At 54.6% G+C, this 26,476-nt stretch overlaps 2 protein-coding genes and 1 long non-coding RNA gene across 46 annotated transcripts in view; 2 read left to right on the forward strand and 1 right to left on the reverse strand.

Annotated features, from left to right (window-relative positions):
- EPB41 (erythrocyte membrane protein band 4.1) overlaps positions 1 to 10,131 on the forward strand; it is a 181,547-nt gene extending 171,416 nt beyond the window's left edge. For all 43 annotated transcript variants that reach the window (XM_086332303.1, XM_086332292.1, XM_086332129.1 and 40 more), the window contains 4 exons: positions 2,343 to 2,444; positions 3,569 to 3,649; positions 6,429 to 6,533; positions 7,183 to 10,131. In XM_086332303.1, coding sequence (XP_086188429.1) covers positions 2,343 to 2,444; positions 3,569 to 3,649; positions 6,429 to 6,527 — 282 coding nt within the window. In that variant the 3' untranslated portion in view covers positions 6,528 to 6,533; positions 7,183 to 10,131. The remainder of the gene's footprint in view (positions 1 to 2,342; positions 2,445 to 3,568; positions 3,650 to 6,428; positions 6,534 to 7,182) is intronic.
- Positions 9,519 to 13,970, reverse strand: TMEM200B (transmembrane protein 200B). 2 transcript variants are annotated; one of them, XM_086332486.1, is made up of 3 exons: positions 13,918 to 13,970; positions 12,444 to 12,547; positions 9,519 to 11,927 (listed from the first exon to the last, which is right to left on the reverse strand). In XM_086332486.1, exon 3 carries the CDS (start codon positions 11,905 to 11,907, stop codon positions 10,984 to 10,986), a length of 924 nt encoding a protein of 307 aa, XP_086188612.1. In that variant the 5' UTR covers positions 11,908 to 11,927; positions 12,444 to 12,547; positions 13,918 to 13,970; the 3' UTR covers positions 9,519 to 10,983. The 2 variants fall into 2 exon arrangements, with proteins under 2 accessions (XP_086188612.1, XP_086188601.1); XM_086332475.1 differs by lacking the exon at positions 12,444 to 12,547.
- Positions 13,971 to 14,063: 93 nt separating this feature from the next.
- On the forward strand, positions 14,064 to 14,647 carry LOC147377543 (uncharacterized). Its single transcript, XR_015139146.1, has 2 exons — positions 14,064 to 14,159; positions 14,357 to 14,647. It is a non-coding gene; the product is annotated as an uncharacterized LOC147377543 (long non-coding RNA).
- Positions 14,648 to 26,476: the final 11,829 nt, after the last annotated feature.

A 26,476-nucleotide genomic window follows, 5' to 3' on the forward strand; every position in this document is an offset into this window, starting at 1 on the left:
AACAACTTACAACATACTTTTATTTTTCAAATCTCTTTTGATCTTCACAGCTACAGTAGAAGCAGAGCACAAGACTTCCTGTTGTAAAAGTGAGAAAAACTAAAACTCAGAAAAGTCAGAATGACTTGCCAAGATCCCATAGCCATCCACTGTCTGAGCTGGGACCCGAACCCCAGTCTTTAGACAAGATGTCTTTGCCCTCAGTCCTAGTTCAAACACTTACTAGTGTAGAACCTTGACAGTTTATTTAACTTCTCTGGACCTCAGTTTTCTTAACTTTCTATACAGTTAAGTTATAGAAAGTTAACTTTCTATATAGTGTAATAATAGAACCTACTTCAGATATCGATAGGTGTGATTGAGGTAACAGTTGCATTATATGCTTGGCATATAGCATGAGTGCAATAAATATTAGTTGAGTCTGAATCTAAGGTAGATCAGTGGGTCTGGGCTGAAGAAGGTGTTAGTGAACTAGTCAATAATATGGTAAGAGGTGGCTGGCATGAGTGAAAGACTTAGATGACACCATCAAGTTCCCTCTGTTTTATCCAGATTCCTACCTATCTGAGCCACCGTGGCTCAGAGGTTAAAGTGTCTGCCTGCAATTCGGGAGACCGGGGTTTGATCCCTGGGTCGGGAAGATCCCCTGGAGAAGGACATGGCAACCCACTCCAGTATTCTTGCCTGGAGAATTCCATGGACGGAGGAGCCTGGTGGGCTACAGTCCACGGGGTTGCAAAGAGTCGGACCCGACTGAGCAACTTCACTTCACTACTTGGAAGGGAGCCCAGCCAGGGACTCTTCCCTAATGCTCTTCCCCTCCTCCTGCCCTCCCCTTGATGCCTCAAATTTTTGGCTCAATGAAATGTGGTCCTTACTCAAAAGGGTTGGAGGCCTCTACGTATAATATAAATGACTTCTGTAAAGAGGCAGAGAAAGAGAGTAACCAACACATTGCTTGCTGCAGGATACTTTATGAAAACAATTGCAGTTCTCTAAATCCCCCGCTGAGTCAGTGTTTGATGCCAGTGTCAGGCAGTTCCGGCCTCGCCTGTCTGAAAAGCGTGTAGCTGTAGGTAGCCTCCATCCTCCTCCCCTCGTTTCTTTTCATCTTGGTCAGGGATTGTCAGCAGCTCTGAGTCTGCTACTGGCCCAAATGGTTGCTGATAACTGTTCATCAGGCGGAGTCTGGCTCCTGCCAAACATTTCTTTTCCTTTTTTGCTAATGTCGTTTCTCAGCCTGATCATAATATATTTATCTTGGTCCTAGTAGAGTGAGCTCCAGAGAAACAAGAAGTAGCCCCAGCCCTTGTTCTCTATGTAGACTAGTTGTGTAGCCCAGCGTTTTAAATAGTTTTAAACTCCTCCTGTAATGAGGAGGACCCATTTCAATGATAGTTTTGGTCTCAGTAAGTGTCATTGAGATATTCTATGTATTTCCCCCTACTTAGCCTTGAAAGAACATACCTCACGTGCTCCAGTCTTTCATATTGATCTTCAAAGAAGATAGCCCGAGATTCCTTATACCCCATCAGGGACCTTTCCTGGTTCTTTCTGGAAAGTTCTGGCATATGACTCAGAATCTAGCCTTGCTTTAGCAACCAAGAGTTTATACCTTTCCTTCTTGCCTTGGGTGGTGTGTAAATAGCTCTAGATTTGTAGAGAGGATTGGTTTTGAGTCCTTGGGCAAACCATTCACTTTCTCTGAGCCTGAGTCTTACCTCTAGTGGTAAAAAAAAAAAAACAACCCACCTGCCAGTGCAGGAGATATAAGAGATGTGGGTTAGGTCCCTGGGCCGGGAAGATCCCCTAGAGGAGGGCATGGCAACCCACTTCAGATCTTGCCTAGAGAATCCCAGGGACAGAGGAGCCTGGCGGGCTACAGTCCATAGGGTTGCAAAGAGTTGGACACAACTGAAGCACGCACACACACACACCTTACCTGGGAGTGCTATTAAGTTTCTGCCTTTTCTACTCATATTGATAGGACTCATGTAAGCATCAAAAAAAGCTGAAGTTTTGAAAGTCATTTGTGAGCTGTCACATGCTGTATACTTATGCATAGTTACTGTCACTGGTTTTGAATCTGTGGTTACACAGCCTCCTCCGGTCTCTGATCCACTCCTATCCCTGACCCAATGCTGAGGAAACTGGACTCGTCCGGCTTTTTTGGAAGGAGCTTTGTTCCCAGGAGATTTTTTTTATTTATTAAGTAAGAGATCACTGGAAGGGAATTGGGGGTTTGCTTTAGGATGCACAACTGCAGAGCAAAGCTGCATCTCCAGCATCTGCCCCCAAGGCTTCCTGAGAGGCATGCTGATGTGTTGTGTCTCCTTCTGCAGACGGATGACAGCAACGGTGACTTGGACCCAGGAGTTTTGCTGACAGCTCAGACCATCACATCCGAGACCACCAGCAGCACCACCACAACTCAAATTACCAAGGTAACAGACAGCTAGAAATTCCTTATGAAATCAAGTGGCATGCCAGGCTTGCTGCCTCTCTGCAAGAACCCCAGTCCATAAACAAGGATTTTCAGCTTTATCCTTACTGAGGCAAGTTATTCCCCATGTTCAGGTGGAAAGGCCCTGGTGCTTTCCCCAGTAATAAACCCAGGGAGACCCTGAGCATCCCTACCTCTTTAGTGGTCTCATAGAGTCACATGTTTTTCTCTTTACACATTCCTCTGTCTCCCTGGTCAGTGCTTCCTCTGTCTGGCTGGGGAGGTCAGTTTAAAGGCAAGTTTTGTTGGGATTATTAAGCAACCGTATTTTCTAAGCCAAAAATCAGAACTTGGGGGTCTCACAAAGAAGGTCTCACAAAGAATTTTTATGCCACATCGAGGATCCAGGCCATGGGAACTAGTTCAGATGCTGAAATATTGGAATCATTAGACTATTGTTTATGGGGGCAAGAGGGACAAAGTATCTAAAATTGGAACTACTCCCAGAAAATTATAGAGAATCCATGTTTGCAGTGGCACTAGAGGAAAAAGCATTTTCTTGTAAGTAAGAAATCTAGATTCCTGACCAAACTCCTTCATCAACACACAGATGACTGGAAGCCAGTTACTTCGTGTATCTGGACCTTGATTTCCTCATATGTCAAGTAGGGGCATTATTTGAGGATCTTTTGACATTAGTCATAGGAAACTGTTTTAAAACAAAGAGCTTAGTTTCAAGCTGCATGACATTTTTGTTTATAGTCTTCTGAGTTTTTTCCTCTTGAAAATAATCAAAATATACAGGAAAAGAGCAAAAAGAAACACCTGTTTTATTTACTCAAAGAATTATGTTTAGCTTATTAAGAATTTTTAGCAATACAGAGGAACAGAGGTGTGCTCATTTTAGCAGATCCAGTCCAAATTGTGAATAAGTGTGTGAGAAGGCTATCTATGCAGTACCCCACAGCAGATTAAAATTTGGAGTATAGTTTTCAGACTGATTGCTTGATGTTATTTGTTTTGCTATTTGGGTTTTTCTTTTCTTCCTTCCTTCCTCCCTTCCTTCTTTCCTCCCTTCCTTTCTTTATTTCTTTCTTACATGATAACTTTTCTCTTTGGTTGCAGACTGTAAAAGGTGGGATTTCAGAGACTCGGATTGAAAAGAGAATTGTGATCACAGGAGATGCAGATATTGACCACGATCAGGTAGGGATGCCAAGGAGATTCTGAATGTGGGAAGGTTTCCCAGTGGGTTGACCGATGGATACCAGAGTTGGCTTGCACAAGACAACAGCTTTATCTCCAAATAGCCCCCCAGCTTCTCCAGTCCTCAGTTAAGGAGGACAAAGGGAATCAGACCACGAGACCTGTGGGGGTAGGGGGGCACCGCAGGTTGAGGAAGCAGCGAAGTGGAATAAAAGGAACATGGGCTGTAGACTCAAAAAGACTTGAGCTCGGATCCTAGTTCTTACCAGATTTTAGCTCTAACTCCCTCAAGCCTCTGTTTCCTCATCTATAAGCTAGATCTTCCTTCAAGGATGTTGTGAGAATCAAGTGAGATACAGATGTACATCGTGTGGCACGCGGTGGACTCCAAGCTAATGGAAAAACTGCCGCTGTTTGGGGGGGATCCTGTAGCCTGTGCTGGAGGCAGTAGAGGCGATCAGACCAGCCTGTGATCTCTGCACTGGGAGGGGCCAGCCAGCGGGGACAGCGTGTGAGAGGATGGGACTCAGGAGACTTGGAACCTGCTTTCTTCCCAGACCTGTCAAGAACTTGCTGTGTGACCTTGGGCAAATCACTTTACCTCTGATTTTTTGTTGTTGTTGTTTCGTCTCCTAAAAGAGAGTAGGTTGATCTAGATCATTTCTGGGCCCTTGTGAGTGCTAAAATTCTATGCTTTTATGTTAATTAGGTGCTAATTGTGTGCTTGAAGCAATTAGCAAATAATAAGGTCAGGATTAATGTTCCCAATTCTTTGGGAGCTGAAGTTAGAACAGTAAAGCTGCAGAGAAGAGGGGGTGGAAGAGACTGCATGCAAATGCTTCTGGAATCATTGACAGGAGCGCGGAGCCATAGTTCTGTGGCCTTTATGCTGATATGCTGAGCGCCTTAAAAAAAAAAACACAAAACTGAGCTGCAGTGCTGACCATTCCCTTGGTAGCAGGGTTGAGACTTACAGCTAAAAACACTGGACTGAGGGTCCCAGCAGCGAGGCTGCAGAAGCCCAGGTGGGAGCCCTGGCAGCCTGTTTGCCCCAGCTGAGGGGATCGTGCTGCGTTACCAGCCTGCATCCACCCACGCGGCCTGATGTGTTCTGAGCCCCTGCCACGTGCTTAGTGTGCTAGATGGCCTGGGAAGGAGCTTTGGCTTTGCTGTGAGACAGACCCGGCTTGAATCCTGACTCTGTAACTTACTGGTTATATGTCCTTGAGTGAGTTATTTGACTTCTCTTCTGTAGTTTTGCCATCTGTAAAACAAAAATAATCATAGGTTTCTTTCAGGTTATTGTGACAAAGGGACATGCACATCTTGATAGCTCAGAGTGGTGCTTGATTGTCCTCCAGTCCCTGAGACATGGGGACACGTGGAGGGAACAAGACATGGTGGGCTCTGGATGGGGAGGGGGCTCTTGAAGAAGATGCAGGCTGTCAGAGAGAGCAGGTGTAGACCAGAGGAACCAGAGAGAGGGCTTGGGCGGGGCCTTGGTTGAGCAAACAGGATGAGGGGGGATGAGCAGGGCTCTGTAGGGGTAGCAGTTCCAGGAATGGCTTTCATGGAGTCAGGAGACCAGAAGAGGGATTTCCCTTCTTCCCATCCCTCCTAGGGGTAGTCTTAAGAGCCAGATTCAACAATCAGCCAGTCAAATCTAGCTCAAGCCCTTTCTGATGGAGGAGTGGGGTGGGGCACAGGCTGTCTCTGAGAATCCCATGCGGCCATCCCCCAAAGGCTGTATTGGGCTCTTCCACCTTGGGGTGCTCTGAGCTTGAGGCTCCGAGACTTGCAGCCCGAGGGGAGTAGCGATGTCATTGTGCGTGCATGCGTGCTCAGTCACTTCTGTCGGGTCTGACTCTGTGACCCTGTGGACTGTAGCCCAGGCTCCTCTGTTCATGGGATTCTCCAGGCAAGAATACTGGAGTGGGTTGCCATGGCCTCCTCCAGGGGATCTTCCTGACTTAGGGACTGAGCCTGGTCTCTTGTGTCTTCTGCATCACAGGCGGATTCTTTACCGCTGAGCCTCCAGGGAAGCCCAGTGGTGTCATTACTCTTCTTTAACTTTTCATCTGCTCCTTTTTGCTTTCCTAAAATGATCAAAACTCCTCCAGATGCTAAAACAGGGTCATCATGCCCTTCCACCTCCTGCTGAAACTGAAAACCAGTCTGGTAAAGGGGAAAGTCTGATGGATGTAAGTGAAAATCCCCTTTGTATTACTTAGTAGCTCTGAAACATTAAGCATTTTAACCATTGAACCTTGGTTCTATAAAATGGAATTAAGGATACTACCTTGATTCATTGAGTTGTGAAGATCAAGAAATAATAATAAGTAATGGCATATCACACACCCTCCCACTCTCCCTTCCTTTCTTTTCTCTACTTCAGCCAAAGACATCTCTTCCTTCTTGTAGCATGCTTTATTATCTTCTTCTCCTGTCCTGAGCCTCCTGGTTACCCTGCACTGAGCACAGATTTTGCTTTGTTCTTTAGACGCCCTGTCTTGAGTGAATCCTCCCAGAGCCACCCAGCCTGTCACCTCTGAAGTCCCCCTGACTTCCTGAAGACAGCTCTTAGCTTTCCCTGTGTCCAGCCCTCCCTAAGCAGCCCGGGATGGGTTCAGCTGTCATCAGTGTGGCTCAGCCCGCCCTCGGCCCTGCTTCTTCAGACAGCAAGGTTGAACTTGCCAGAGAAGTGGTGTCCCGTGACCCTTTCCTTCTTCACTAGCCAGCCTGCCTTCTGTCTGATGGGCGTCGTTTCTGTCTTCCTCAGGTCCTGGTGCAGGCCATCAAGGAGGCCAAGGAGCAGCACCCAGACATGTCAGTGACCAAGGTGGTCGTCCACCAGGAAACCGAAATCTCTGAGGAGTGAGCTCAGGTAGGGGCTGTTCTTGGGGGGCGGACCTATCCCTCCAGAGGGGTCCACATCAGCACTTGATCAACTGAAGGTGGAGGAAGGCTGAGGAGGAGGGTGTGGGTGGTTGTTAAGTCCCTGGCGCCCAACTAAAGCAGCCAGATGTCCTCCTCCTGCCCCAGCAGTCCCGTCAGTGATGGGTTGGAAGAGATTCCCCACACGTGGATGTAAACCCCACCCACCTCTTGAATCATCCCTCACCCTCTTGCTTTCCCACCTCCCTTTCTCCCTGCTGCTGTGTTCTCTGCTGTCACAGGGCTCTCTGAGTCGAGACCTGGGAGGTCAGAGGAAGAGAACAAAACCAAGAAAACCAGGACTACTTGTCCAGAAATGAGGCTTTTGGGAGGGTAGGAGAGAGATGGCTGAAGCCCTGGGGCCAGACTAGAGAGTTGGAAGCAGGGTAGCTGACTTTTGGGGAGCCAGGGTTCCAGATAAATCCATGCCTAAAAGTAGTTTACAAATAATTTGAAGAAGCCATCAGTCACCAGGTAGGACGGGGCCCTGTAAAACCCACTCAGGCCCTGATTGTCACCTGTGGCCTCAAGAACTTGGCAGGGGGACAGGGAGGTCTCCTTTGCAAGATTTTAAAACTTTGCTTCTTTCTTCCCTCTAGGAACTCTCCCACCCTCTCCCCCCAACCCCTGACCCCCTGCCCGTCTGCCATCCCAGAGAAAAACCAGCGGAATGATAAAGAAGCTAACCAGCAATAGTTAGACTTCAGACTTTTAAGATGATTGATTCTAAACCACCAGAAAATCAATTTCTTTTTCTATTTGGAGTTTATACCAAGAAAGTCTTCTAGACATCACTGATCCTTTTGAATACCTTTTTCTATATTGTGATACCAGAAATTGTGCAACTTTTCACTCTATGGACTGTTTTTAAAGAGCTTTTTTCTTTTTTTTTTTTTTTAAATGGGGTGGTTTGGAACCCCTTCAGACCAGCCCCTCCCCACTTACACTGACAGGGTCCATAGCATCCTGGAAATCCTCCAATGACACTGTCAGCTGTGCTGGGGGGACAAAGCCAGCTTAACGGGGCCTCCCCGATCCTCCCCTAGTCTATACTCTGTAGGCGACTGCAGAAACTTCATAAACCAGCCCTTCCTCAGAGCCAATGATGTCCCTTTACCAGAATGTCAGGCAGGGCGGCTGCCCTAAGGCGCAGGCCCTAGGCAAGTGCCCCCCATCCCTTTGCGGAGGTGGAGACTCTGCTCAGAATGCAGCGCTGTTTCCCTTCCTCTCCCCCAACTCTTTCTCTTTGGAGCCTCTTTAGATCAAAGACATAAGACGTTGCTTCAGACATATCTGATACTGTGAATGTTTGACTGTATCCGTGGCCTTCACCTTCCTGCCCTCCCTCCCCTCTTACCTCATCAGAAGCAGTGGCTCAGCTAAGAGCTCCCCCTGCCACCTCCCATCTCAGGAGACCAAAACTCATGGGGAAGTAGGCACTTTGGGCCAGAAGCACTTGACACGAGGGTGTGCTGGGGTTTGCCTCACTCAGCCAGATCTGCTTGGATGTATTTCCAGGAGACCACCCCTGGGCCTCTCTCTCTAATCCTCGGGTGACAGGGAGTGTAACCCAGCAGGCGACTGTGGTCCATGACCTTACTCCTCACCAGCGGCACCTGCTTGCAGATTATCCTTTCTGGAGCAGGGGGATGGCTTTCACGGGCCTCCCTCCCCACAAAACCCCCCTTAACAAAGGGGCACAAACACCAGCTCCGCTCATCCCCACTTGCCATCTGAGGTCTGTCCGGTTTCGTGGCTTGATTTTTGTGGTGGGTTTAAGGTTTCTTTTTGTTTGTTTTTGAAAATGAGGAACTGATGTTCCCAATCCCACTATTCCTGGTAAAGATTTGGGGGCGGGGGGCATTTTTATTCAGTAGGCCTTCTCTAATCTTCCAGTAGACAGATCTGCCTACACGGTCTTAGAATCCTAAGTCTAGGACAGAAGGTCAGCTCCCTGAGGTGGACAGTGGGTCACACCCAGCCATCGCTGGGGGCTCCAGGGCGGTGAGCAGAGGCGGCTACAAGCCTCTGCTCCCTGCAGTGGGACCCAGCAGCACATGCCTGGAGTCCACTGGCTGAACTTTGTCTCAACAGATGCAATTGGTTTGAACTGATCTCACGTGTGTGCGTTTTTCTCTGAGTCCTTCCTTGAGACTGTTACTAACCCACAGGTAGCTCTATCTCTGGGCAGGGACAGGGAGGAGCTCAGGTAGGATGTGTCAACGGCCGTAGGGGAAGGAGAGCGCCCTGTCTCAGGAACAGACTGACAGCCTGGGAGCGTAGGTCTGGAGTGACGGGGCTTTCTGGGCGGTGCCCAAGCCAAGGGCTTTGTGACCCGGAGTGGTGGCGACCTTGGGAATCCAGCTCACATCAAGCAGATGTGCCAGATGAGCTTGCTTGCCAGTGGCCAGCTCTGCTGCTTGGAAGACCTGCAGGAGCCCAGAGCTGACACCTGTGGAATGGAGATGGGCAAAGGAAGAGGGCAGGGCACGTGCGTCAGGAATCTGATGCCCCTGTATCCCGTGATACCTGCTCAGAGTGGCTGCTTTCACAGCCCTGGACCACACATCGGGGGCCTGAACTTCCCCTCGGTCTGTTACCAGCTCACTTCACTTCTCCTTGCTTCCCTGACTATAAACTGGACCAGAAGATCTCCAATGCCCTGCCGCACTGTGAAGCCATGATATGGACAAGCCAATGCGAGGGGTATCCTCCCAAGCCTCTTTCATCTTCCTCCCTCTCTGGTTACCGAACTTGGTGTTTGGCGGTTGTTTGAATTTTTTTTTTTCCTTCTTGCAATTGTGTGCGTGCGTGCGTGAGAAGAAAAACAGACTGTCCAGGTGGAAATGGTGAAGAGGGGAGAAGAGTTCATTTCCAGGGTCAACAACTTAGCAGCCATTTTCCTAAAGTGACTCAGACACACCACAGTACCAACTCTCGCTGCAATTTGATTTTTATTCCACTTGAGAAATAAAGATTTCCTCCAAGCCACTTGAGGTCTCTGTCACCCACCCACCCACAAAGCAGAACCTGAATTTATCAGCTGAGGCCCCACAGAGCCTGGCTGCAGGGACCTGTCAGGGAATCTTTGCCCGCCCCCAGTCCCCGCCGTGTGTTCTGCAGGGCAGCTAAGGGTGGCGAGGCAACAGTCCACCTTTGGAAATGGAGCCAGAGCTACGGCCTGACCAACACCAAGGAATGCTCATGGGAAATACCTGCCCAGTATCTCAGTCCCTGGGCTGGCTGGTTTTACAAATCTCTCTCAAATGTTTTATTTTGGTGACAAAAATGAAGGAGCTTTGTAAATTAAAAAAAAAAAAAATTATGAATCATATCAAGTAGTTGTTTTCATTTCTCAACAAAATAGGAGACTATGGCAGCCGGATCAAATTGACAACAACCTTAGATTAAATAGGCAATATTTAGGTCTGCCATCTGGGTCTTTTGTAGTAAGAGAAGTGGTGGTAGTGTTTAGATACTACTGTTTAGTTTGGTCTTGCTTCCTCTTGTATTGCATTTTTCAATAAACTCAAAAAAAAAAAAAAAAACCTGACTCTGTGAAGATTGATCAACTTTTAAAGTTCTCTTCCCCTACTGGCAACTTAGGAAAAACATGGGTCAGGGAGACACAAATCCAAGCCATTTTCTAAGGCTATCCACACTGACCAAAAGGGTGCTTCAACATATAAAAGGATTTCTGAGAACTGGCAAATGCATTTTGCCACCTGGAGAAAGATTTCACAGCATGGGCCACACGACAAAGGAGAGAAGGGGGCTTCTCAGGCCTGTTTGGGGAAGGGCCAGAGCCTAGTACGGAGGCATTGGCAGTAGTATAGCCCTTACCAGATGTACCCAGCATGGCTGAGGGCGAAAGAGGTTTAGGTGGTGGGAGTTAAAGGCTCAGTCCCAGATGGCAGTGGAAGGTCTCAACTCTACGGCGTTGCCCATCTTCCCAGAGGCCCAAACCCCAGCACCAGTGCCACCTTGGAGGGAGCCTGTCCCAGCCTGTAACACCACAACCTACCTTCCAGGTCTGAGGACCCTCACCCATCACTTGGGGTGTGCCAAGACACCCACCAGATGTATCCCCTGGGCCTCCAGCCCCCTCATATCTGTCTAGGGCTAAGGCCACTTTTGGAGGCTGAAGGAATTCCTGAGGCTGAGTCCTGCTGGTCTCCAGAGTCCACATTAAAACACAACCTCTCTAGCTTTTTGAACCCTTGTGCAGTTGGCATTTCTTTGCCAACATGCAAGTCAGGAGGCCTTGGCAGCTGTTGGGGCTGGAGCATCCATCCCCCTCCCCCGCTGGGATGTGACTGAAACCTCTACTAGACATCAGGACTCCTAGGGCTGTACCACGGTCCACGCTGCAGCCTCACAGCAGGCTGTGCCCCTCCTCCTCAGACCCGGGCCCCCAAGTCCCCTCCTGCTCCCAACTTGGCATAACCCCCCAGACTGAGGCGGTCCAGCCGTGGCCAGCTTCGGTGAGCACAGTCCCTAGCCGCTGGGGCCCCCAGCAGGAGCTCTCCGAGGCCCAGATCCAAAGACTTGGAATGTTCGATGCAGGAGCCAGAGGGCTGCACGGTGATGATCACATGGCCGGCCTGGGGCCGCGGACCCCAGGGTGGATGCAGTCCTGAGCCCTTCAGTGGGTAGCTGTTAAGCAGGGCAGGTAACCCCAAGCGAGGATTAGCTGGCTCTGAACGCAGACTCCGCACTGACGGGACGGGTGAGGTACCCCGACGCGGGGACAGGTCCCAGCTTTCTGGTTCCACGCAGCCTACGGCTCGGGGAGTCCTGGGGCCGGGGCTGGGGAGGAGCGCGCAGTCCCACCCTGGGCCGTCCGGGGGCCGCAGCGCCTGAGCCCGCAGCACCCCCTGGCGAAGCCGTCGCGTCTCCAGGTCGCGGTTCTCGTAGAGCAGCGTGTTGGCGCAGATGAACACGAATAGGCCGACGCCCATGACCACCGGCCCAAGGAGTCTCAGCCGCTCGTGCGGGCCGTGAGCTCGGCCGGCGCCGCGACCCTCGCGCCGCAGCTCGCTCAGGGGAGGCGCGCTGGAGTTCGCAGCCCGGGGTCCCGGGACTCCGGCGCGGTGCGGCCAGTAGCCGGCCACCGCGATGCCCATGCCCACCAGGACCACGAGCGCCCCCAGCGCCGCGAACGCCCCCGACGGCGAGCGCAGCCGCAGCCGTGCCCGCACCCGCAGGGGCTCAGGAGGGGAGCGCGCGCGCCGGCGGCGGCCCAGGCGGCGGCCCAGGCGCGAGACGCGGCCCTCGGGGCTCCTCCGCACCTCCCCGCAGTCTCCAGGGCTCCCGGCCGTCATCTCGCCGCCGTCTGGGCGCTCTGCGGAGAGAAGTGGGGAGGCAAGGAGTGAACCGACGGGCCTACGGTCGGAGCGCCAGGTCGGGGGCCCCAGTCTGGGAGGGAAGATGGGGCCGCCTCGCCCAGGACGCTTGGAGATCCCTGGCGGCCACCCCCGGATTTTCCCGGGCTGCGAGGCGGGGAGCCGCCCCCGCTCGGGTTTTCCGCAGCGGAGCTCCGAGCCAGGGACGCGCGGCAGAAGCCGGAGTTGGCCGGACCCGCGGGCGGAGACGAGGGAGGGGGGCGCGGGCTGCTCCTTGGCGCATCCTCGGCTGCGGGGCTCCGGCCGCCGGCGCCCTCTTGGCCAGCTTGCAGGTCCCTGGCTCAGGGAGGCGTAGGGCCCCCGGCAGCGGCGTCTGCAGGGTAAGTCCCGCCCGCGATCGAGCTCACCCCCGCACGTGGCTGCACCATATAGTAAAGGAGGGAGGGGGCACTTGGCCGCCCGGGGCCGCCGGGGTCGCTCGCGGGCCCCCCTTCCCCCTTCTGCGCTACACGTACCGCAGCGGAGGAAGGTGGTGGTGGTGGGGGGGGGGGGGTTGTCACGGACTCCAGCCTCTTCCTGCCCGCCCCCTCCTTCCAGACCTCCTCAGTCAGCACTGAAGCTGCAGCAAGACAGACTTGAGCTAGACTCAGAGAAGACCGCTCAGACCAAAACCAGCGGCAGACTTTGCGCAGGATTTCTTGAAACTCCGCGAAGAGCCCCCTTCCCCTCCTCCAGCCGCCCATCTACGGTCCGGGCAGGAGGCAGGGGGCCATGGGTGCCAGGCTCCGGGCCTTGCCGGTGAGCTCCTCTCCTGGCCCCCAGGTTGCAGCGTTTCCAATTTGGGCTCCTCCGGATGAATCATCCCCCTTTCCCGCCGCCTGGCCTCCTTTCCGGCCTCCTCAGCCCGAGGCCTTAGTGGCCCGCGTCCCAGCCAGAGCAGCACCGCCCTTGCACCCCAGGGTCTGGGCCGCCAGGCGTAAGCCCTTCCCAGCTGCTGGTGCGACCCGGCCTGCGGCCTGAGGGACTGAATCCAGGCCGGGCGGGAGTAGCCGGGATACGTGTGATGTAGCCCCCACGAAAGACAGGGTGTGGGAGGAAACGGTGCCCCGGCCCAGGAGCTCCGGGCCCCGCAGGAGAGGAGGGTTAGGACCTCGCTGTCCAGTAGTGCGTCCTGACTGCCCCAGTCTGGTTTCCCAACAGCTGCATCGCTGGAACCCGTAGCTGAGGCCCCAGCAAGGCGGCCTTGTTACCCTTCTCTCTCCCCATCCGCACCCCAAAGCTCAAAGCAGGACATCCCATCCCTGCCTCCGACAGAAGCGCTGAAGGCCCAGGCCCTAGCATGGAGCCCGGCGTCTTCCGCGTCCAAGGCCTGGGGTTCACAGAGGGAAACTGCGGCCCGGAGAAGTGGACGGGTCTGCTGGGGTCACGCAGCGCACGCCACGCAGGACGGGGGGGCGTCCACACAGAACCCAACCCCGGGCACTTCTCGGCACAGCCCTGGGAGCGTCCTGGGAGGAGGGGAGGCCCGTTCCCCTCCTGGTCTCTGAGTATGGAGCTCTTTCCCCAGCCCCAAACTGGAGAAATGACCACCCCAGCCCCAGCCCAGAGCTGGCGCCCCCGTCCCAACTCTCGAGCCACCCTCCGGTCCCGGCGGGTAGGGAAGGAAACGGAGGCCTGTAGAGAGAGGGATGGGGACAAGCTCAGAAACACTGAGATTTTGGAGGGCGTGAGTCGACGCTGGGGACCCCGGGAGAGGCAGCAACTTGGAGACACAGTCCGAAGATCCCTGGTCGCAGGAAGTTGCCGAGGGCCGGATTCCTAACACTCCGGGCTCCCGCCTCCACGCGCGTCCACACTCCTGCCGCGGGAAAAAAGGGAACCCCGCTCCCGCTCCCCCTCAACCCCCAGGGCCTTTCTGGAGGTAGCGACCAAACAAAAAGTTGGGGAAAGTGGAGAGGCGAACCCCACCAGGCCCCTAGTTTCGCTTACCTGGCGCTCAGCGCCGGATTGGGTCCGGGTCCGAGTCCGCACGCCTGGGCTCCAGCCCTGCAGCGGTCTCCGTGGACTCTTGGCGCCCGGCCCCGCCCCCTGGCCCGGCCCCGCCCCGGTCCGGCCCCGCCCCCGCCCCGCCCACCGGGAGCCCCGGGGCCAGTTCGGCCGGTGTCCAGCCAGTGTCCGGCCCGGCCCCACGGCTGGAAGGAGGCAGCGAGTCTCAAGGCCGAGGCTCGAAGGTAAGCGCTGTGTACGCGCCCGGTGACTCGGAGGATCCGAGGGCCCCAAGTCCCCGGCTGACGTCTTTCAGAAGGCCTGGGAGGGTGCCCTCCCCACGTGGGAAGACTGAGACCCCTGCCTCGCCCTGCAACCGGAGCGAGCAGACCCAGGGCAAGCCGCACGTCCTCCCCCGCCTCGCACAGTCCATCCCTTCCAGGCGCCCCGGAGAGGACCCTCGGGCAACTGAGAGCCCACAGGTGCCAAGCGCCGTCCGGGGAGCTTCCCGAGGAGGCGGCCAGAGTTCCTGCTCCGCCCGACCTTACTATCTGAACCTTCCTGAATCTGAACCTCACAGTCTTCACCTGTAAAATGGGCGTGATGGTCTCTGCTTCACAAGATGCCGAGGGGTGAAAATTCGGCGTTAAGGGCGGGGCACACTAGAGGGGCACAGCCCGGGGTACGCCCCCGAGCGCTCGGGAGAGGAATCACTTTGCTGTTTAGTTGCTAAGTAGTGTCTGACTCTTTTGGAACCCCCATGGACTGTAGCCCGCCAGGCTCCTCTATCCTTGGGATTCTCTAGGCAGGAATACTGGAGTGTGTGGCCATGCCCTGCTCCAATCACGTTGGCGGGGAGGTAAATAGAGAAGAACCGGATTCTCAGAGCCGAGGGAATCGGATGGAGCGTCGCCGGCCTCCCTAGCCTCGCCGAAGAAGATGCTGCCTAGCGGGAGTGGGGAGGCGGTGCTGGTCTCAAATGAGGAGGCGGGTTCGGAAATCCGCGGCGCCCCCCGCGGACCGGCCCAAAGGGGGCTGCCAGGCCTTCGTGTCCCGCCCGCCCCCAGAGGCAAGAATGTGGCGCGGAGCCAGGGGGTCGGCCGGCGGCCCAGTTTCCATGATGCGGGGGGCGGACTCGGAGGAGGAGGGGGCGGGGACGTGCGGGCAGATTGCCAGCCTCCGCGCCGGCCGCCCCCCCACCCCACTCCCGCAGCCCAGCTAGGGCCCCTCGGGAGGAATTTCCGGCCTGGGATTGATTATAACCCGCCCCTCCCCCGGTCGCCGAGACCCCCCGGCCCTCGGGGCGCTCGTGAAGGGGGATGGGCGGTAATGAGACCCGGCTGTGCGCCGGGGGGCCAGGAGGGGAAACTCGGTCCCCCCCCACCCCCAAGCCCGCTGCCGGGTCCCGGAGCCACACTGCACAACTGGGCCTCGAACCCAGGCTCCGGTCCTCTGGCTCGACCGAGGAGACCAGGGGTGGCGTAGGCGCCCCGGAAGCCGCCTTGCCCCGCCACCGGTGACCAAGCATCCTCGGGAGAGACCGAGGCCACCGCCGGGGGCGGGGCCTCCCCCGTAGGCCGACCGCGCGGAGGCCGGGGTCCCCGAGGAGGCCGCAAGTGGGCAAGGCCGAGCCTCGGCCCCCGGAGCCACATCCCTGCGGGTCCGAGACCGCCTTCCTGCCGCCCGCGTGGGCCGCGAGGCTGCTGCGGCCCGAGCTCGCGTCTGGGCCGTGGCTGGCGCTCCGCAGGGGCCGCAGCCCCCTTCCTGCCTCCTCCCGCTTCTTGCTCCGCTGGAGAACCTTTCGTCTCGCCCTCAGTGCGCTCCTCACACACGGACCCCACATCCGCCCTCTCAGCGTTTCCCCAAGCCCCACCCGACCCCGTTGCCCCTCTCGGCTCACTGGGTCACCAACTCCAGAGGCCAACCCGGGGTCTCCAGGGCCTCGTCCCGCTGCCCCCTCTGCTCCGCCGTTTACCACCTGTTCCTCCCGCCTTCTGCCCTCCTCAGGACTCTGCCCTCCCCAGTGTTGGGGCTTCTTCCATTCTGGGCCCCAGGAGGAACCCCGCTTCCAGCAGCCAGCCATCTGCCTGGACAGCGGGGAGCAGTCGGTTCCTGCTCTTTCCCTTCTTCTCACTTTGTGAGTGGACCCATCACCCAGCCTAAGGCCAGATACTTCAGGGTCATCTGGGCACCTTCCTCTCCCGGTTCTGTCTAATCCATCAAGCCCCTGTGGACCCTGGTCCAGGGATCTTGAATCAGTGCCCCAGTGCCCCTGTCCTGCTGCAGGCCAGGCCTTGCTCTTCCCCAGGTGGGCACCAAGCATCTTTCTACTCACGATCAGATGAACCCAGGTCTCAGAGGTGGGTGAATCTGAACTCCTCACTCACTCCCTGCTTCAAGCCCTCAGGGGGCTCCCCAGTTTTTTCCCAAGTGTAGTTTGTGTACTGTGTGCTAAGTCGCTTCGGTCGTGTCCGACTCTTTGCAATCCTATGGACTGTAGCCCTCCAGGCTCCTCTGTCCATGGGATTTTCCGGGCAAGAGTATTGGAGTTGAGTTTAGATCCCTCTTCCTTCCACAAACCAGCCCTGCCCCTCTCACTCATGCCTCCTGGGTAGCTGAGCTTGTTTCTATCCCCAAATCCTCTGCGTTCTGGCACGTGCCTTGCCCCCTGTCGGGAGCTCCCGCGCCCCTGGTTGTCCCCGTGCCTCCTACTCATCCTTCAGACCTTCGCAGGGCTTCCCCTCGGCCCCCAGCCCAGCCCAGCCCGTCCTCTACCCTTCTGTTACCTTCCTCCCCACCACCGCCCCCCCCCACCACCTACCCACACACACACAAGACTCCCCGCAGCAGCACTGCACGTAGATGAATTGGAATCAGTGTTAGGGAACTGAGTCTATGTCCTGTCTGTGTCCCCTGTGGCCATGAGCTCTGAGGGGCAGGACTCGGCTTTTCTTGCTCACCCCTGTGCCCAGCTCAGTGCCTGCCCACCACTGGCCCTCAACTGGCCCATCTCCCCCGCCACTGGGGCCCCTCCTAATTTCTACCCCTGGGGCCCATTTCAGGCAACAGGAGGTAAGAAAACGAAACAAAACAAAACTCTGTTTCCCCATCTGCAAAAAAGCGGGGAGTAATACTCCTAGTGTTTCGAAGGTTAGAGTCCACGTGCTCAGCCCCTGGCACAAAGCGGACATCCACCGAACAGCCGCTCCCCCTTTGCCTGTGGACTTCAGACCCCAAAGACAGAGTTTGTGGGTCAGAGAAACTTTCTTTGGTCATTTGGGGTGGTTGGGGAGAAAAGGGCCCCTCTTCTTGGACACAACCCTTTTCAATTCTCTTGAGGGCTCAGGGAGGTCAATATTACGCCCACTTTACAGATGAGGCTCAGAGGAGCAAAGAGACCTGCCCACAGACACGCAGTCAGACTGACCGGTGCCCCCGACCCTCCACAGATGGAAGCCCATTGATGGTTTAGCCCTGTGGGTGTGCAGGTGTGTAGACAGCCAGTGTCTCAATATTGGGACACTGATCTCAAATTGTGCCTTGGTCTTGTGTGACCTGGACCCCTCCACTTCTGAACCAGGAGGGGCCTGGGTGAGCTGTCCCCTAGGGACCACAGTGGTCAGCGTGCTACCCTGAGCCTTCTTTGTGAAGGCAGAGAAACAGACACGGTGACCCTGAGGTTCCTGCCTAACTGAGGCTCCAGGTGCTTTCCAGAAGCCACCATGGGGAGGAAGCGACTAGTGACGCCTGCATGTCCCAGCCCCACCCTGGGGCCACACATCCACAGGACCTGGGAATCCATCTTCTCTCATCATCATTTTTAGAACAGTGCATCTGCCTGGGGCTAGTCTGCCCTGGATTTCTTGCCTGAGCCCCAGAGGTTTCTAAAACCTTCACAACCCTGTGCCAGTGGGCTCCCCTTCCCCCCAACCTGCAACGGAACCACAGGCTCAACTAAGAATCCAGAACCCTGGTTCAGAGTGGAAGCCTGGCTCTGAGCTCCCGGTGTGATTATGCTGCTCAGTCATTTGCTGGGTGCCCTCAGCCAGGTCACAGCCCCTGCCTGTGTAATGTGACCTTCCCAGGGAGGAAAGGGCTGGGGTGCCCATTCAGAGAGAACTGATGGGTAAGTAGAGTCCAGAAGCCCAGTCCCGAGGCCCCCTGTTACAGGGATGGACACCAACAGCCCCAGAGGGGCGGGGCCTCGACCAGGGTGACCTGGCTGGTAATATCGAGCTGGGCTTCAAGCCCCAGAGTCACAGGTCCCACTGGGGCTCAAGGCCTTAGACGGCTCTGGGATATGGACCCCAAAGCCATCTCCTCCCACCCAGGGAAGCTCTGAGCTTGGCAAGCTGGGCTTCTCACCAGGTGTCTTGGTGCCACAGGCAGAACCAGCTCCCCATCTCCGCTGCCCTCCGCAATCCAGAGACGAGCCGATGTGACACTGGAAGGGCAGGGAGCTGAGATCCCCGCCCTGGGGGGACAGGATGAAGCCAGCCCCCTACCTGAGCCCCTAGACAGAGAGACAACAGCAGGAATACCACCACTGCGCAGAGCTCCCTGCTGCCGGGCTCTTCATACCTGTTAACCTCCCTAAGTGTGCCAGGCAGCTGTGAGAGTGAGGCATCGTCGTCACCCCTTGTCACACGTACAGAGACAGGGACAGTGAGGTTCAGGCTTGCCTGCGGTCACACAGCCGGTCGGTGGCACCGCTGGGGACCGGATTTAACCACGATGTTATGCAGCTTGCCACTAGTCCCATGACTGCGGCCCAATCAGCTCCCCTGCTTTCTGCCTCTCTTCCCTCCTCTGCAAAGTGGGGACAATGGCTGGAACGACCCCAAAGGGCTACGATGAGGATGGAGCCCCACGCTAGAGTTTTTCTGGCCTTTAGCTGGTTCTTACACCAATAAAACGTGAAGCTGAGGCTGGCGATTGTGTCTCCTTAGCCACCTCCTCTGGGCTGGCTGTTGGGGACCAGAGAGGCATCAGCCCTGGGCCTCATCCAGATGCTTCGTGTGGGGGTGGTAAAAAGACCAGCCACCAAAAGTTGAGGAAGCAGCAGCTTGACCCCATGTCTGGGGCAGGCAGCAGGGAAGACTTCATGGAGGAGGAGTCCCCCTGCTGGATTTCAGGGTCAGAGTATTTTTCCGGCTGCAGAGCGGGGAGACATTCCAGGGGAGCAGGCAGGCAATCTGGAGGCATGGGTGGGAGTCACGTGCTAGAGGGGAGCAGAGGATGGCATGAAAGGGGGTCAGGGCCAGATTACAGAGCACTTCAAACAGGAGACTCAACATCTGGGGCTCAACCCCCTGGCACTGTGAGCCCTTGGAGGTCTGAAAACAGAGGAGAGGCTGGATCCCTGTGTACCTGGGGAAGGACTTTACAGACTGTCGGTATGGAACCTGAATTGTTTCTCTGAGAACACGGGAGAGGAGTTGCGTGATATGGAGCTGGGGCTGACCCAGGAGCAGGCGGGGAAACTTACCACCTGCAGAAGGAGATGAAGCCCCAGAAAGCCATGGGGAAAAGTGTCTGGAAGCAGCAATCCCCACCTCCCAGGCCCTATGGTTCTGTCTTTGAAGCCAGCTGCTTTGGCCTCCGCCCACCCAGACCCCTCCCAGTTCCCTTGCTTCACCCCTGCCCTGGGACCCTCCCCGCCTCCTTTTTCAGAGACAGGAGTGAAGGAAGGAAGAGAAGGAAGTGATTTAGATCAGGGCCCAGACCTAGGCATCTGAGACTGAGGCTGGAACTGTGGCTCAGCCACTTAGGCTGTGTGACCCAGGGGAGGCCACTCTGTATTCCCGAGCCTTCCTTTTCACTCTCTGTAAAATGGTGTTGTGATATAAACATAATCCCCCACTCCAAGAGAATGAAGTGGGACAGGCACAAGAGGGCTCAGCACCCGGTGCCCACCCGAAGGGGGCCCCGCCCTTAAGGAGGCCGATCTGCAGGGAAGGTGGACACACAAAGGGAGTACCGCTTGTGGTCTCTGGGTTGTGTCCAGCACTGGGGGCCCAGGGCATCTGCAGTGGAGGAGAGGGATGATGAAGGCTTTCTGGAAGAGGAGGTGTTTAAGCAGGGACTTGGAGATCAGGCAGAAGTCACTGCAAGGGCAGAGGTGTGGAGGCGGGAAGGAAAGGAATTGTGAGTCATTTGGAGAAAGCTGGGGGAAGAGTGGGGGATGGGGTAGGAGGGGATCTGGTACCAGGTTTTGAAGATCCTAGAATGCCCTGTTCAAGAAGTTAATCCCAGGAGAGACAGAGGTATGCGTGCCCAGATAACCTCAGGGCAGTCCTTTCCCCTCTTTGAGACTCAGATCACTTCATCTGACTACCACCAGTTACCAGGATTTCATACTTGTCAAGCGCTCACAGATCCTACCCAGAAGCGCCTGATACACCTTAGCTGCCGTTATTTTCACTGTTACTATTTCTACTGCTATTAACTTAGTTCCAATATTCTGTCTCATCTTCTGTGTCCTTTTTCAATTTCTTGAATATTTGGATTGGCTCAGCTTGGATCAGGTGTCTCTCCCTGGTCCAATCAGCCAAGGACTGGAAGTGGGAAACTGGTCAGGAGGTCCAAGTGAGTAGGGGCTAGAAATGTAGATTCTCTCTGAAGCCTGGAGGAGGGTGCTAGGTCCTGACTGCCGGGCTAGGGGAAAGAGATGGGACCTTGGGAGTTGAGTGATCTCCTAGCAAGATTTCCTGCTGGCCAGAAATGTGACCTTGGGCACCTATTTGGCACCCATGCCCTCAGCCATGACGTGTGCCCAGCAAAGGAGGGTCCCAGCTGGAGGGTCCCAGCAAAGATCTTTTCCCCCTTTGTTCCCTCTGGAGGGCTCACAGCAGACAGGTCACAGTAGGAACCTCAGAGCAAGAAACCTCACCCAAGAAAATCACACCTACGTGTTCTCCCTCCTCCCTTGGAAGTTAGGAACAGCATCACTGTTCAGGGAGGCATGTCTTTGAGTGGAGCAGGGCTGCAGACAACTCACAGGGCCAACATGTAACACCATCAGGAAGCCTGTGTTTGTTGTACACCACTGAAATTGGACTAATTTGTTACCGCAGCATAACCTAGTGAAAGCTGGTTAATACACCTGGTGCAGTAAGCACTTGTTAAATAGCAGCTAGTCGTATGATTGTCTTATTTCAATGACCGAACAAGGAAACTGCTGATGTTGCTAGAGCAGAAGTTAAGAACAATGATTTTAAGCAAGTTAAACATGTATTTCTCTTTATAGCTGAAGCACTAGCTGTGCAGCATCAATAAGGAGACCCCCACCACCAGCAGAGTTAGAGACCCAGGCTCCTTCCATCTTTTTGCTCTGTCATCCTTAGGGTGCAGCACCCTCCCTATCTTCATGGTTGAAGATGCTTAGTATTCCCTGTCCCTGAGTCTGCAGACCAACCAGGGAGAATGGAATGCTTCTTTCCCACTGGTCAGAACTAGGGCATGTGGCCACACTCAGCTCCAAGGGAGGCTGGGAAATGGATGCCGGGAGATGGCTAGGAGTCCTTGCCACAGAAACACCAGGGGTGTGGCACCTCCATTTGGTGACAAGTCACACTGCAGATGAGCCAGGCAGTGCCACAGCACTGGTGATGGGGGTAAGGCTGGCCCCTCTGGAGTCTGGGATTCTCAAGGTGAGAATCCTGTGGGCAAGGCCCCTTGGTCAGGGGAGCCCTGGTGTTGGCGGCATGCCCAGCCAGGCATCCTCCCATCCTTTGTGCCAAAAAAGCCAGGGACCAGTGGGGACGCTCTATCTATCCGTCTACCTATCAGTCACCCTGATCCCGCAGAGAGTGGCTCCCAAGCTCTCAGATCATACAGTCCAGTTTCTCCGACCCCACACTGCAACCCTGAACTGGTGCCAGTTCTGTCTACAACCTGGGGTCAAGTGCCAGAACCCAAAGGTCTTGAATGAACTGCTTTGTGTACTGTGAAGATAAAGTAACAGGCCAAGAGAGGGTGAGTGACATGTCCAAGGTCACACAGCCCAGTGAAGAGTCGTTCAGTTCAGTCGTTCAATTGCGTTTGACTCTTTGAAACCCCATGGACTGCAGCATGCCAGGCTTCCCTATCCATCACCAACTCCCGGAGTTTACTCAAACTCATGTCCATCGAGTTGGTGATGCCATCCAACCATCTCATCCTCTGTTGTCTCTTTCTCCTCCTGCCCTCAGTCTTTCCCAGCATCAGAATCTTTTCCAATGAGTCAGTTCTTCATATCAGGTGGCCTAAGTACTGGAGTTTCAGCTTCAGCATCAGTCCTTCCAATGAATATTCAGGACTGATTTCCTTTAGGATGGACTGGTTGGATCCCCTTGCAGTCCAAGGGACTATCAAGAGCCTTTTCCAACACCACACTTCAAAAGCATCAATTTTTTGGTGCTCAATTTTCTTTATAGTCCAACTCTCATATCCATACATGACTACCGGAAAAACCATAGCCTTGACTAGACAGACCTTTGTTAGCAAAGTAATGTCTCTGCTTTTTAATATGCTACCTAAGTTGGTCATAACTTTTCTTCCAAGGAGCAAGTGTCTTTTAATCTTATGGCTGCAGTCACCATCTGCAGTGATTTTGGAGCCCAGAAAAATAAAGTCTGACACTGTTTGCCCATCTATTTATCATGAAGTGATGGGACCAGATGCCACAATCTTAGTTTTCTAGGGAGGGAACACAGCTCCACCCATCAGCAGAAAATTGGATTAAAGATTTACTGAGCATGGCCCTGCCCATCAGGACAAGACCCAGTTTCCCCCTCAGTCAGTCTCACCCATCAGGAAGCTTCCACAAGCCTCTATCCTTCTCCATCAGAGGGCAGACAGGATGAAAACCACAATCACAGAAAACTAACCAATCTGATCACAAGGACCACAGCCTTGTCTAGCTCAAAGAAACTATGAGCCATGCTGTGTAGGCCCACCCAAGATGGACGGGTCATGGTGGAGAGTTCTGGCAAAATGTGGTCCCCTGGAGAAGGGAATGGCAGACCACTTCAGTATTCTTGCCTTGAGAACCCCATGAACAGTATGAAAAGGCAAAAAGATAGGAAACTGAAAGATGAAGAGTCAAGTCATCCCAATTCACCCTCTCCCATCACAGTGAGGCAGGACTCCAGTTTCAGGCAGCAGTCCTCTGCCTCCGGGCCATGCAGAAGGCTTGGTACCCAGGCCAGAGGCAGGGGCGGGGGCGAGAAACGCGTCACAGACACAGCCGTGGAGCCAGGGAGCCTGTGGACCGGCTGCCCCGGGAAGCCTGGACGCGGCGGGCCCGTGCGGGCGCCACCTGGCGGAGAGTCCCTGGCACTGCACCCAGCCCGCCGAGGCCCGCCAGGGGTCGCCGAGCCCCGGCTCTCGGAATAGAAAAGCTGCGGCCCAATCCCGTCTCTCCACCGACTCCCCACGCGGTGATCCTGGGCGCGCAGGTGTTGGTCTTTGGCGGTCATTGCGAACCCGGGGTCGCCGGCCTTGGGCTCTCACGGATGAATTTGCTGCAAACCGTAGGTTGCAGGCGACAGAAAGGGTTGCCCCCCGGGGACGTCGGGGGAGACGGGGCCGGGCCGCAGGGGACAAAGCCAGGGTGGCCGTGGGGTGGATGGAGGCTGCAGTCAGACTCGCCCGGCGTGGAGCCCCTGCGATGTCCTAACGCCCCAGGGAGTGCAGCACTGGCCCAGCCCAGCCCTGTGATCGGCTGGGAGACACGAAATGGTACCGACAGGGCTGGGTGGGCCCCCCAGGACTGTCTGCTCTCAGCCCAGACTCCAGCCCTGGGTTATTTGCCCCAGGCTCGCCTGCTTCCCTGCCCACCTCCACGCTCGTCCCTGGCCGTGTCCCTGGCTCGGCCGCGCAGCTCCGGCCTGCAGACCCTGGCTTTTTTTTAATCAGACAGGCCGCACGTCCTTTGACAGTTATGGTGACTGTTTTCCCATTGCAGAGGGGCCATCCGAGGCCCCCTGCCCCGCCAGCCTTCACTTCCGATGCGGGAGGTGCGGAAAGCAGCTCGCCCCGGGGGCACCCGCATCCGTGTAGCTTTGTTGCCCATTTTACAGATGATTCGAAGGGGACGGACGTGGGGAGCTGCAGTGCCCTCCCCGATGCCCGCAACTCCCTGCCCCCAACCTCGAAGCTCCAACCCGGGAGGTGGGGACCGGAGGAGGCAGCCCCCATGGAGGAGCTGATGTGAGGCGAGCTCTCAAGGTGCAGGAAAGGCGCCTGGGGCTGGAGGAAACCCCTCACTCACTGAGCGCTTTACACCCGGCCTGCAGGAGGCCACTGACCTCATTTCCTGCAGTGTAGCAGGGACTGGATTATTTCTGGTTTCCGGGTTCTGCGGTGAAATGACCTCCGATCCTCTAAGTCACACAGCATATGGAGCAGGATCAAAGCTCTGGGCCAAGTCTGTCTGACTTCAGAGTCTTTTCCACACTGAGTTGGGAGATAGGGGATATGAATTATTATTCGTGTTTCCCAGAGGAGGGCACTATGGCCCAGAGAGTTTAAGGGGCTTGTCCAGGGTCACAGAGCAAGAAAGTAATGAGAATCCCCACCTTCCTAGCATCGCTCATGTCCTCATGTGTAGAATTTGGACAGCACGCGGACCTTACAGAGCTGGTGACTGGTAACCAACCTGCCCCCGCCCCCACTGTGCCTGGCACACAGGTAGCATCAGATCACTCACTTGGCCCCTACTGCTATTTCCTGGGAGCCTATGTCCCAGATCGTATTCCAGTAAGAGGAGATTGCCAAGCGGAGGAGGAGACGATGTCCTCAGATAGTCGCGAGTCCCGGCAGAGCTTCTTCACTGGCACACTGGTGCCTCCGGCCATCAAGCTAAGATGTCCCTGTCTGGAGCACTCGCCGTTCGTCTGTGACACTTTTGGCTCTGGCACAAGTTTCTGGTTTGGAAGAACCACTGCTGATGCTCCGAGAGACTGCTCAGATTTCTTGCCAAGAGGTGCTTGAGGGAAAACCCTAAAATGGCTAAAAAGTCATTGAAAGACCCCACAGTCAACATGAATGGCGGCTAAATGACAAAGACAGCATACATCAGAGCCAGGGATGTGTGTGGTCATGAAGTGTCCATTTCAAGTAATTCAAGCCTTCCCAATAAAGGTGATTCACGGAATGATATTTGATTCTTAAGCCTTTGTAAGATTTTTCAGACATAAACTCAGGACTGAGGGAGGGAATTGCACAGTGATTTGGGGTGGGGAGCTGTGAAATGGCCTGGGAGGGGACTTAGGACACAGGTTGTGGAGAGTCCCTTGTGGTCCCACTTGGATGGTTCTCACGCATCTTCTTCTTATAAATGGCATCAGTATATACCTTTGTATATACTTGGAGCTCTTTTCTTTGAGTTGTCGCCTCAGGATGAAAGCCTGGGATCACGGGTCCCAGCGTTGCCCCTCCTGCTTGCCTCCCAGTGCCCAGTTGGAATCACAGCCCGGGTTCATAATGGATACCAGGCAAACACACTACCAATGGTTGTTCTAATTTGCTTTTCTTAGGGCTATCTTCAGGTTCTTAACAGACTCTCTAAGAAACACCAGGGTCTCCTGCAAAGTGTGAAATAAGGATAAGGATCCTATCTAGGAAAAAAGGAATTTAGATTTCCATGGACCTGATTCAATCTCCTCTTGCCTTTTGGTAAAACTCTTTCATTGTGAATATAACACACATCCAGGAATGCACATAAAACCTGAGGGTCCAAAAACTTTCCTGAAGCAAATTCCCACCTAACTCCCACCAGGCACACCCCAGGAGGCCGTTTCCAACCACCTTCTCTTCCCTCAGCCCCAAAGTACTCACTGTTCTGGCTTCTAATATTACAGTTTAGTTTTCTTTTCTTTTTCTAAACAGCTATAGTGTAGTTGGGGCTGTTGAAGAAGTTTGTATGTGTGTTCTTAGTCACTTCCGTCGTGTCTGACTCTTTGCGACCCCATGGACTACAGCTCGCCAGGCTCCTCTGTCCATGGGGTTCTCCAGGCAAGAGTATTATATACCTGGGGTTAAGGTCGTGTTCACCTGTGTGTCTGGCTTTTCTAGTTTGTAAAATTCCTCTCCATTTGTAGTTTATTCGTATTTATTCCCGAGGGCGTCTGTTACAGAAACACACCATGGCTTATCCACTTTCCTACTGAAAAGACTTCGGGGCTGTTTCTGGTTTCCGGCCCTTACAATTAAAGCTGCTGAGGACAGTCCCGTACCTGCCTTCTGCTGGCAGGTCCACACCAAACGTGCCGGTGCTGGCTTTGCTTTTGTTTTTTCTTCTCTCTCTTTTTTCCTTGTGTGACTCTGCTTTTCTTTGATTTACCTAGGGGTAAATCAAAACATTAGCTGAAACGAAACAACATTTCAAGTCCTGGCCTTTTTGCTTCATCCAGCTAGCACTCCTGCACCAAGCATGGATTAATTTAAATTCGGCTTTTAGCATTAAAAATGAGGCTTTCTGAAACTCTTGAGTCTCATTTAAGAAATTTTTGTTGAACAATATTTTAAATTATTTGTTCGTGTGGTTTTGGCTGTGCTGGGCTCTAGAGCGCGTGGA

Source organism: Bos grunniens, chromosome 2, assembly GCF_055505025.1.
Source record: "Bos grunniens cultivar Pamir isolate PY7600 chromosome 2, Bosgru_T2T1.0, whole genome shotgun sequence".
In the NCBI taxonomy this organism is placed as follows: Eukaryota; Metazoa; Chordata; class Mammalia; order Artiodactyla; family Bovidae; genus Bos; species Bos grunniens.